General features: G+C 37.5%; 2 protein-coding genes across 19 annotated transcripts in view; one reads left to right on the top strand and one right to left on the bottom strand.

Moving 5' to 3' along the window:
- The window catches only part of THOC2 (THO complex subunit 2), a 110,367-nt gene extending 104,689 nt beyond the window's left edge, over positions 1-5,678 (top strand). For 16 of the 18 annotated variants that reach the window (XM_048213838.2, XM_048213837.2, XM_026520532.4 and 13 more), the window contains one exon: positions 2,750-2,949. The gene's annotated coding sequence lies outside the window, so the exon portion shown is untranslated. Of the gene's footprint in view, positions 1-2,749; positions 2,950-4,834 lie in introns of those variants that run through there. The other 2 variants (XM_057314161.1, XM_044391659.3) reach the window with 1 other exon arrangement.
- Positions 2,505-3,393, bottom strand: LOC113270926 (tyrosine-protein kinase Fer-like). Its single transcript, XM_057305944.1, is given in 2 exon segments — positions 2,505-2,959; positions 2,962-3,393. Coding segments are annotated over 2 exon segments (870 nt in total). The 5' UTR covers positions 3,377-3,393.
- Positions 5,679-12,147: the final 6,469 nt, after the last annotated feature.

Raw genomic sequence — 12,147 nt, 5'->3', positions numbered from 1 at the left:
AGTATCATAGGTGTAACCTAACTCTTTTATCCTTTAAACCACATTCTGCCCAAAGGCAAATTCTCAGCCTTTGGGCAGAATGTAGCTTGTTATATGTACTTTCTTGGCCTCACACAATATTTAATTTTGTCTTAATCCATATGACAAAATCCAAATTTCAGTTTCTCTTGAAGAATTGGAACATCTGATAACATTGTGTCCTGATTTCTGCATGGCAACAATCAGCTGGGCCCCCTAGATGCTGCCCCCCCTTTATGTACAGAGTGGGTCTTTTTTTTTTATAGTTTACCTCATTCAGTCCCCACCCCTACTTCATTTGTTTCCATTATATACTAGCCTCTGTAAACAATTGATTTTGTAATTCCTGTTCTGAGCCTTTTTTCTTCAGTCCATACTTGGAAACTGATCTCCTAAGTGCTCAGAGATTTCTTATTTTAGGAGTGTGTTGCCATGGTGAAGCACAGTCTTAGGTCCCGGTAATATGTGTTGGAGTGGGGAGTGTTCAGTTAAGTTTCTTTCTTGGTTTCCCATTGCTTACATGTGGGCATGTCAGCTTGCCTACAGAGTCTTCGTCACAGATTCCTATGTAATAGATGAGTATGTTACATATCCCTCTCAGATTGTGACCTTGTTGAAGGCAGTGACTTCATCCTTTCCTTCTAATCAAACAGCCAGGTATTTTTCTTTTTTGTCTGCTATGTTTCAGATACTCTGTTAACTCTACAGGGAGAGCTATGTGCAGAAGTATTATGTGTATCTCTTCGGGATTGATGAGAAAGAGCATTGGAGGTTTTTTTGCCCTCAGAAGAAGGTTCACTTTATAGCACATGGTGGTATCCTGTTTAAGAAGAGGTTGCTCTGTGTGCTACAACATATTTTTGAGGGCAGGTTTATTATACTTTCATTTGGGTCTGTATGTAGTAATCATTAAATGTGTTCGAAAGTTTTGTTAGGAGATTGAAATGATAGACTCAGACTATTTTTCTCTTCATTACCATCATTTATACTCTTTAGTGGGTGTGCGTTCTTTGCGCTGATATTCATAGGTACCAAAAAGTTGGACAGAACAGGAGGAATTTTCTATTTTCTTTTTCTCATGTAGGGTAGACCAAATACTCACTAGGTGCTGTGCTGTTTTTATTGGGACATAGGCATGAGCACTTAGAAAAGGGCTCCCATGCCACATTCACCCCTGAGTGTGACTATCCCTTATACATGCTTTTATCCTGAGAGGCACCCCTGGGTGTGCTAAGATTCAGTTCAACGGAATCCCAGTTTTAATTCTGTGTTACATTTATCTACATGGAACATCTCAGGAAGTATGTTTGCTATGATAAGAATTCCTAGGTAGCAGTAGTATAAGGAGAGTAAATGAAGGAGTAAAGTGGAATTAAAATGGCTATCCCTATGTCTTTCTCCTGTATCTTCTTATCTTCTTTTTTCCTCATGAATGTTCATTTGACTTTTTAACTGTCAGCTTCATCCATATATGCCTTTCTACTCGTGTGTGTGTGTGTGTGTGTGTGTGTGTGAGAGAGAGAGAGAGAAAGAGAAAGAGGTGTGTGTGTGTGTGTGTGTGTGTGAGAGAGAGAGAGAAAGAGAAAGAGAAAGAGGGAGAAATAAGATCATGAAATCCTGATAACTTCAGAAACTGGTGAAAATGAAGGGAACCAAATTCTCAGATGCCTCCTTTGAGGAGAAGACACTTAACTCAGAACAATCTTATTGATTCTGTGGGCCTGTGTTTTATACTTTCTCTAAAAAAATTCTGTTGCCATCAAGAGGGCTCCTTTATGAGGAATCTATACTATTGAAACATTTCTTATTTGATCATAAAATTAGAATACGTGTGTGTGTTTATAAGGGCATACCTTGGATAAGAAGGCTGAATTTATATTTGCCTTTCTTCTCTACTTTGATCACTGGTCTAGCTGTTCTTTTCTCCAGACCACTCTGCTTTTCAGACTTGCTTCTTGCTGTCACAACTCTATAAAGTAACATCATTTAAAACCAGCTGCCTCAGCTCTGAGAGCATGCTCTTCGAGGGCATTTCATGCATAATTTTCTGATGCCCAGGAGGAGGGTGTGGTGGAACCTAGGGAAATTGTAACCTTACTAATACAGCAGGGCCTATTTCTGGGAGTGTTGGGGGGAGGGAAGAAAAAAACCTCAGGATGTCCTGTCCAGATAATACCCAGTAGAAAGTGATGTTTACAAAGGTAATCTTGTCTTTATGCAAACACAATATTACCAGTGCAGTTGATAGCACCAATAGAGTAGAGATGTCTAGGATGGAGGACAGCCAGCTCTGGACCCAGCCTGAAGTAAAAACCCTGTGAAAAACATCAGCAGTCCGAGGTGTGAAAAAGATAGATCTGTGTTATCTCTTGCATTGAGCGCCTACGCTTTCTTATTTACAATCCTTAAACTAGCACATATTTTAAAAAGTTAAGAAAACAATAACCTTAGGAGAATGTTCCAGGTAATGTGGTATTAACGCATTGTTAATGAGAAGAAAATATTACTCTGCTGGAAGATAGAGTCCCAAAGGCTGAGTTTGGCACTGTTTCATCACTATATGACTTTCTTCTTGATGGCAGTTCTTTCTGAAGTTCACTGAACTTGGGGCGGTTTTCAAGTTTGTAATCCCAACACTTTTGTATTGATAAATACGCTCGACACTGCTGAGAGACTGACATCCAGTATCTTCTTTCCACTTGCTCTTGTGCTTGCTGATTTGTCATTCCAGGGTATGGACAGACCTCTAAGCTGAAGGTCTCCCAGAGGAGGATGCCAAAGCTCCATGCGTCACTCTCAGAACGATATCTCCCATAATTAAGAGCTTCTGGTGCTGTCCATTTAATGGGAATCTGCTTTAAGTCAGAAGATGAATATACACCACCATCCTCTTGACGAGACATTCCAAAGTCACTGATTTTCAGAACATTATTTTCACCTCCAGGCAGTTTCTTGCAGCAAGGTCCCTGTGTATACAATTTTTACTCGAGATTCGCCATCCAGAAGCAGCATCTAACGAAAATTTCACTAACTGTTTTAGTTCATCCTTCTTTCTCAGAAAGGAGAGGAAATCGCCTCCTGGAACCAGTTCCTTAATGATATAGATAGGCTGTATATGTGTGCGAACTCCTATAAATTTGACAATATTGGGATGATTATATTGCTTGAGGATTTTGGCTTCTTGTAAAAATTTTAATTTCAGTTCCTGGGAGAGATCATCTTTACATGTTTTAATGGCAACAGCAGTTTTATCCTTTGATGTGCCCTTAAATATGTCAGCAAAAGTTCCCTTGCCCAGTAATTCTCCTGTGACATCATCATGATTGAGACCCCCATTTCTTATTCTAGTTATGGCCATACTGATACCATGATACTCTTTATTGAAACACTTTCTTTTCTTTTCCTTTTTTTGCAATTTAAAAAATTGAGATAAAATTTATATAACATAAAATTTGCCATTTTAAACTGGTTTTTAGTATATTCACTATGGTATAGCCATCACCACTAATTCCAGAACATTTCCATCATCCCTAAAAGAGACCCCATACCCGTTAGCAGTCACTCCCAGTTCTCCCCTGCCCCTGGAAATAACTAATGTACTTTCTGTCTCTATGAATTTGCCTGTTTTGGACATTTCATAAAATGGAATCATGCAATATGTGGCCTTTTGTGTCTGGCTTCTTTCACTTATCATGTTTTCCAGGTTCATCCATGTTGTAGCATGTATCAGAACTTCATTTCTTTTTATAACTGAATAATGCTCCATTGTATGAATGTGTACCACATTTTGTTTATCCATTCATCAGTGATGGACAGGAACAATGATTTTTAAGTATTAAAATTGTAAGTTCAACATTAGTGTATCCACAATTATAATTGGTAATGTCAAGGTTATACATGGTGTGAACAGAATGCTGTATAGAAATGATGTGTAAATTATTTGTCAGCATTTCATGCAAGTGTGATTACTTTCCAAGGCCCTTCTAGCTCTGGTTTTATGAAATATGTGAATGTAGTATTTTCGTCAATAAAGTTTAATGCTTTAAGCATTAGTTTAAAATTTGAATGAGAACAATGTTAGGCAGATATGAAGTTATTTGCCACATGTTGTAATGATCATGTTTTGAATTTATTTCAATATGCAGTATTTGAAAATGTCAGTACATAAAGGAAAGGAAATGAGTATAATTAAGTCAATATATTTTTAAAGCAATTTTTATAATTTAGCAGACATTGCATCTTAATATAAGTCACTATTAAAATCGTGTCCTTGTGAAAAATGTGATGTCATTTTTCTCTTTTTTTTTGTTGATCATGTAAAATCGGTTCCTTTTCATTGCTCTGTGTTCTGTTTACTTTTGACAAGCTATTGCTTGCTCCTGTGGAGTATTTTCTTGTTTCTATTTCGTTTTATCCTCCCTCCTCTCCCTTGACTTCTCCCTCTTTCACAGACAAAATAGTCAGTGTTTTTTTTTTAAACTCCTCATGATGTGCCTATCTTCAGTGGTTTCTGAGAGGGGGAAGTGATGAGAAATGCACAAATATTTCATTCTTATCTAGGGACTTAATTCAAGCCTTTATTGACAGAACTCTTGATTTTTCTTTGTTTCTTAAATCTTCCTTCTTTACTTCCTTCTTGTTTTCCTCCTTTCCTCCTCCTCCATTCCTTCTCTCCCTTCTTTCTTCCCTCCTTTGTTTCTCCTTCCCTCCCTCTGCCCCTTCTTTCCATCCATCCCCCCTTCCCTTTCTTCTCCCTGCCTCCTCCCTCCTCTTCTTCCTTTCTTATCTATCAATATAATCACTTTGTTTCTTTCAGGTGAGATTGGAATGAAATTGTTCAGCTGTGACCAGAAATTTATTTTCCTGAGTAGATTGCCGAGAATTATGAATCAAGAGGGCCCATTTGCATCTTCTTAAGTTATTCAGTTATCTGCTTTATTGCTCCATGCCGAAAACTTAAAATTGTTGAGTTGTGCATTACTGTATTTAACTTGTTGCTTAGTTTCTACATGTTTATTTTCAGTAAATGGCTGAAAGTGTTAACTGTTCCATATTTTTAGCACAATGTGCTGCATACAGTTCCCAACAAGCAAATAAGGTTACATGTGTACAGAATTTCATTTTAGGTTAACTAAATATTGCCTGGGTTTAGTTGGTTTTTTTTTTTTTGGTTTGTTTGTTTGTTCGTTTTTTTTTTTTTCCAATCTGAAATGCTTCCTTTTTATTGTTTGAAACTGAAAATAAACAATTATTGAACCATTTTGAATTTACCTCATTTTAAAACTCAGTTTTAATTTATTATTTGGCCTGTTTTTAATATTAGTCACTAAAAACAAAGTGGGAGCAGTGTCTTATGCAATGCTTAGGAGTCATTTTATACAGTACGTGTACAACATTAAAACCTGTTTAAAAAAGAAAAAGGTACCAGCACTCACTTGTCCCTTGCCATTTTTTCTTGTAATTATGTTAGACAAATCTGGGGGGGCTAAAACCAAAAGTTAATTGTGTTTTAATTCTACAGCTACAGGAGCTTTGTATTGCTGAACTTTCGTCTGGAAAAGTTTCACAGTGACATTTTTAAAAGAAAATTTTTTTATCTACTGAATTCTACCAGTGTAACCTTTTTTCTAAATAAACAATAGTTTTCTCAAATGATTGTATATCATTGTGTATATTGTTGCTTATTCACAATAACTTAGTAAAGATAATTCAGTAAGGCTCCTAGCCCTTTCTTTTCATTTCCGTCCTAGTCCATGGTCTACAGTGTTTTCAAATGATATCTCATCCAATAATATGAAAGAATCTTACTTGATTTGCTCACCTCTGCACCTGGGGTAAACAATGGGCTGAAACCATGCCTAAAATTATCCATTTACTCTTCAATTCTTTGGAACTGATGAAACCCATGCAAATTAAATTTTTTTTTTTTTTGGAGAATGACAAGGCTATAATTTTTTAAAGGATTGAGCAGTGCTGAGCATATTTGAGAATTGGCAAAGGGATAGAAATCTTGATGCCCCTTTTCAGGTAATTGTAATTTGCAAAAATTGATGAGCACAATAATTATGGGAGAATGATCCATTCAGTGACTATTGAGCACCCATAATGTGCCTGGCATAAAAAGAAATTATGCATGGTTAAAATGATTTTGACATTGAGAAAATAGCTATGGTTCACCTCAGAATCATTTGTCTGAAACATAGCAGGGAGGAGCTCTTCAGTTAGGTTGCATTCACATTTTGAAGAATATGTGATTGTGAATTTGAACCAGAAAGTTCACTACTTGTTTAGCATCAGGATCTCGTCTCCTTGTCCCTCAAAATTATTGAACACAGGTGAGTTTTGGTTGTATCCTTGCTAGAAAAATGCATTGAGGATGGAAAATACTAACTTTGGATTTAACTGTTCAAAAATAACTTGTGTGGGAAGTAGGAAATCTGTATTTGTGTAGTGATAGCTATTTTTAAACATCTCCTCTGTTGTAGGTACAAAGTTGTATTAAGGCCTAACTGCTGTACCTAAGGTGCTTCCAATCTAGCTTGAGAAATAAGGGCCAAATGAGTGTTATTGGGGGTCAGCAAACTATTTCTGTGAAGGGCCAGATAGTAAATATTTGAGACTTTACAGGCTGTGTATACCCTTTTGCAACTCCTTGGCTCTGCTATTATAGCATGAAAGCAGCCATAGGTGATATGTAAATGAATAAGCATGACTGAGTTCTAGTAGAATTGCATTTACAAAAACCAGCTATATAGCCTCCTATAAAAGATTTATTTAAAGAATATTTGAGTGCCTCTTACGCACCAGAGGTACAGCCTTGAGCAAAACAAAGTCCCTGCTACCCTCATGTAACTTCCATTCTAGTCAATGGAGGCAAACAAATAATGTTAGATGGAGGGAGGTTCTCCAAGGACATCTAAACCTGGGTGATGCAGGGCTTACTGCTCTCTATATAGAAGGATCACGTGGAGTGAAGAGGTACAAAGGGTATTTTGAAGCAGTTATCACACTGTGAATATTTTATTACTAAGTAATATGAGCAGGCATCAACCCTGACCCCCCTACCCCCAATCTTTGAACGCTTTACATGAAAATCATGTAATATGCAGGATTTCTCTCTCAGGAACTAGGCTCTAAGCTGTAGTGACTGATGTCTTAAGCTTGCCGTTTTTTAGGAAGGAGTTCTGAACCTTTAGGTTAATAAATAGAGGATATCTACAGACGCCCCCCCCCCATTTTTGTGGTATGTGCATTTTTCTAGCTTTCAGTTCTCAAAAAGATTTTAAGGTGGCAAGTTTGTTTTTCTGGGTCTTGATCCAAAGAGCTGTATATAAACACAAGTAACCCTGAACCTGTCTCTCTCGAGCTGGTGAGAAGTTGGAAGACAGTCGTCCGTCCACCTGTGTTGTCTTAAACGGTAGGGGCAAAAGTTAGAATATCTTGCCTTGTCTTGTTAGTGTACAAGTGATTTGCAGTTTATTGTTGGAAAATCACTGGTCCGTGGTACAGGGCTATTTTCTATTTCCTGGAAGCACCTTAGCCAAAGATGGGTGGAAATTCTAGCAGCCTTATTTTTTTCCCCAGCAATTGTGTAATTGTTTTATTTTTAACCTACCATGTTCCAAAAAGGACTTATGAAAAAAAAGTACAGTATTTAAGAAGTAAATAAGAAAATTTAATTTCTGGGTGAAATTAATACTAAAATGAAGTTAACACCCAAAGTGTCATGTACACCTGGGCCATGAATCAGTTTTGAGAAACCTGATAGGCTACACAGAGAAGGTGTGATGGGTCAGTTATAGGAGTTACAGTGTCCATTAAATAAAAAGCCAGTCATCGCGAAGAACATTTTCTGGCAATGTAGCCCAAAAGAAACTTTTCCTTTGCATTCTTATAAGGAACAAGCCCTGTCTTTTCAGTAAACAAAACAAAGGGATGTATCTTGTAGTGGCCCTGAATATTAGCTGGTGGCCAACACCTCAACTCATCCTGGTGAGTGTATTTCTACAATGACACCAAAATATGTGGTCCAGGCACCCCAGGTCTCTGATGATTTGGTTCAGTCCAGGAAAACGTTTTCGAATATTCAGGACAGGTTTTCTAAACTAGGATTTATGATGGTCTTACTTTCTATAAGCATGTTTGTAAAGATCAGAAAACTCATGCGACCATTGTTTGGTTTCCATGATAACAAGTAAGATAAACAAGGTCTCATTAGTTTAAAAGCTGTGCCTGGCCTTTGATTTTTTTTTTTTATGGATACTTATCTCTAAGGCTGCCTTTTAGATAGAATGGAGCTTATAATATTAGAGCCACTTAATAGTCTATCATCATTTATCAGAAGTATGGTTTAAATGTTTAATTTTTTTAATTGAAGTAACATTTCTAGAGACATTGTCAGGGCCAAAGAGATTTTACTGGGCCTAGAGTTGAGAATAAAAAAAAGCTGCTTAAGAGATGCTAATTCATGCCAGTTGGATACAGATTTTGTTGTATTTATAAATGCAAATTGACATGATAACTAAGAATGACAATAGAAGGGATATTGGAAATGTGACTAAAGGAAGTGTGACAACCTGAGAAGATCTGTATTAACGTAAGAATAATTGCTTTTTATTTCTGATTCTTAGGTATTGTTTTAAGCTCTAATGTCCAGTTCCACATCAGTCAGGCTAACAAAGCTTAATTCCTTTGATGTGTTGTTAAATGGGGGTGTTTAGTGGAAGAAGAAAAGATTTTGAACACAGGGCACATAAATGCATCATTGCAAGTCAGAAGTAGCTTTCATTTAAGGAATAGGAGCTGGAAAGCGACCTGGTACTTAACCTCTAGCTTAGTCTGACCTATGGTTTTTGTCGTAGGACAGTTAGATGTCCTTGGATTTGAATATCAAACTGATAAAGAGCTACTATCACCCATTTTCCCACAACACTTCAACCGGAATGATATTATTGTACTATATTCAAGGCCTTCATGATCCAAATTTTGTGCAGTTTGTTGTGATACTTATCTCCTAGGGTTACATGTATCATCATTATCAAAGAACATTCATGAATTGTAATTAGATATGCCGCTGCTAGTTACTATTATGCAGACACCTTTTGCGCTTTCTAGGACGTCAATTGATCCAAGACATCAATAATAGAGAAAAGATCATGCTTACAAGATACAAGCAGGAAATGAAGTGTAAAACGAGTAAGGTATTCATACCACATGCAACTGGGGGCCTGTTACATTTTAGGATGATGCTGAGTACTCAGGGTAAGAATGACCTCAGACTAGGTGTAATTTGGGAAGTCTTGCTCTCAAAACAGGTTGATCTGGGAAGACTTTAGGAAGGATTGGATGGTCAGGAAGAAGACCCATTTGGTATTCAGACCCATTTTTGGTATAGTGCAAAATCCTTGAAGCCAGCCTGTCCCCCTGCTAGCGCAGGATTGGATCATATTTGAGAGGCAAATACTCCCTGTTTGGATACTGTTCCATGCTGCCTCAAGACTTTTTCCTTTTTTTTTTTTTGTCTTTTTTCATGATTAAGTCCGATATCAAAACTTTTTATTGCTTTAATCAGCGTTAATCACATTTTTCATATCTACAGGTAATTGAAAAGTTACTGCCTCTATGTCAAGATGATTTCCCTTATCTGTTTTCTCTGAGTGGGGATGAGCTCCACATGAACTTCCTCACCTGGTCTTCACAGTGCCCTTTTGTTAATGAATTAAATCTAACAATACATTAAAGCACATAAAGAGGACCTAGTAGTGGCAGGTACTCAGTAACTGTTTGCAATTTTTATTAGTGATAGTATTTATACCAGTAGTTTGCAAACTGGGAATCATCAGAATTAGAATTGGGAAACTTTAGGTTCCGCATTCCAAATATACTGAATTGGATTATTTTGGAGTGGGGGCATGGAGTGTTAACGCAGTTCCTCAGGTGATTCTAATGTAGGGGCGATATTTGGGAATTACAGAGTGTAACGAGCCTGCAATCCTGACATCTCTGTTCTTACCTCAATTAGAAACAGAACCCATCCACAGGCTTCTTATTTCTAAGGGTAGTAAGTATTAGGCTCCGGGACAACTCATCTTTGGCAAGAAGTATTTTAAAGATAAAAGCAACAGCCTCTGTCCTGGGATCAGAGTTCATCGACTCTGCTAGCCCATGCTGCTCTTGTTCACTCTGACCCCCTGCCTTCTCCAGCCTACCTTCACTGACCTTCCTGGATCTAACCGCTTGTTAACCTAGATGTATATTGTCAGCAAGCATCGACTACCAAGGTAAGATGTTTGGAGTTCAGAGCTGCTTTTGATATCACTTGTGCTTTCTCCTTTAACTTTAATCTGCAGGGTTCACTCTTCTGTGGTGGTTGCGTTCAGGGCTGGGTTTTGTCCTTCATTCCTTACTTTCCCTTGCATAATATCCTGATGTTTGTGAGGGGGGCTGCATAAGCGTTTAAAAATTCAGTGCTATAAATTTCTCTCTAACCACTGCTCTAGCTGCATCCCACAATTGTAATATGTGGTATTTTCATTTTCATTGAGCTCAAAATATTTTCCAACTTCCCTTATGATTTATTCTTTGACCCATGTGTTATTTGGAAGTGTTTTAATTTCCAAATGTTTGCAAAATTTCCCAGATACCCTTCTGTTATTGATACCTCGTTTAGTTCTGTGGGTCAAAGAACATACTTTGAATTATTTAAATTCTCTTACACTTACTGAGGCTTATTTTATGGCACAGTAGCTGGTCTACCATGGTGAATATTCTGTATGCACTTGAAAAGAATGTGTATTCCGTTTTTGTTGGACGTAGTGTTCTATAAATGCCAATTAGGTCAAGTTGGTTGGTGGTGTTCCAAATCTTCTGTATCCTTGCTGATTTTCTGTCTGCTTGGTCTGTCAATTGCTGAGAGAGGTATATTATAATTTACAAATATAATTGTGGATTTTTCTTCTTTTGGTTTTGTCAATTTTTGTTTCATGTATTTTGAAACTTTGTGATTAGGTGCATGTGCATTTGGGATTATGTACTCTTGGTGAATTGATCCCCTTATCAAAATGAAATATTCTTCTTTATTTCTGGTAATAGTCCTCATTCTAAAATCCATGTCAATATTAATGTAGTTTCTCCAGCTTTCTTCTGATTCCATTTGTAGGGTATATTTTTTCCATTCTTTTCTTTAAATATTGAAAATGGGTTTCTTGCTTATAAAGCCAATTTGATCTCTGTCTTTAAAAAAATTTAAGATTTATTTATTTGAGAGAGAGAGAGAAGGCATGCATATGTGCAGGGGGGAGGGGCGGAGGGAGAGAGAGAGAATCTCAAGCAGACTCCCTGCTAAGCAGGGAGCCTGATGTGGGGCCCTATCCCACGAACCCAAAATTATGACCTGAGCAGAAATCAAGAGTCAGATGCCCAACTGACTGCACCTCCCATGTGCCCCTATCTATTTATTTATTTATTTATAAAGTGATCTTCATGCCAGCGTGGGGCTCAAACTCATGACCCTGTGATCAAAAGTTGTATGCTCTACCAACTCAGTGAGCCAGGTGCCCAAGCAATCTCTGCCTCTTAATTGGGGTGTTTAGACAATGCATTTAATGTCATCGTTGATATGATTGGATTTAAATCTGACATCTTGAGATTCGTTTTCTGTTTGTCCCATCATATCTTCCTTTTTTTCCTGCCTTCTTTTAGATGGATTGTCCTTCATTTTCCTCATTCGAAAATGAGGCTAATAATAACAACCATTTCATAAGGTACTCCTAAAGATTAAATGAGATAATTTTTTTAAAAGATTTATTTGAGAGTGAGAAAGCACACAAGCAGGGGGAGGAACAGAGGGAGAGGAACAAGCAGACTCCATGCTGAGTGCAGAGCCTGAAGGGAGGCTCGATCCTAGGACCCTGAAGATCATGACCTGAGCCAAAGTCAGAAGCTCAACCAAGTGAGCCACCCAGGCGCCCCAAATGAGACATTTTTTACATTGGTGCTTGGCACATATTTATATAGAGCTCAATAATTTTTTAAATCAAAGGACAGAGAACGCCTTAGGATGTCAATTCTGCAAAGGTTTTCGGTTCTAGAGCTATTATGTACATACACAGGTGAGTTAGGTAGTTGTCT

The sequence above is a fragment of the Ursus arctos genome, chromosome X, assembly GCF_023065955.2.
Source record: "Ursus arctos isolate Adak ecotype North America chromosome X, UrsArc2.0, whole genome shotgun sequence".
NCBI classification, from domain to species: Eukaryota; Metazoa; Chordata; class Mammalia; order Carnivora; family Ursidae; genus Ursus; species Ursus arctos.
The sequence above is the reverse complement of the archived record's forward strand: the minus strand, read 5'-3'. Positions and strand labels throughout refer to the sequence as shown.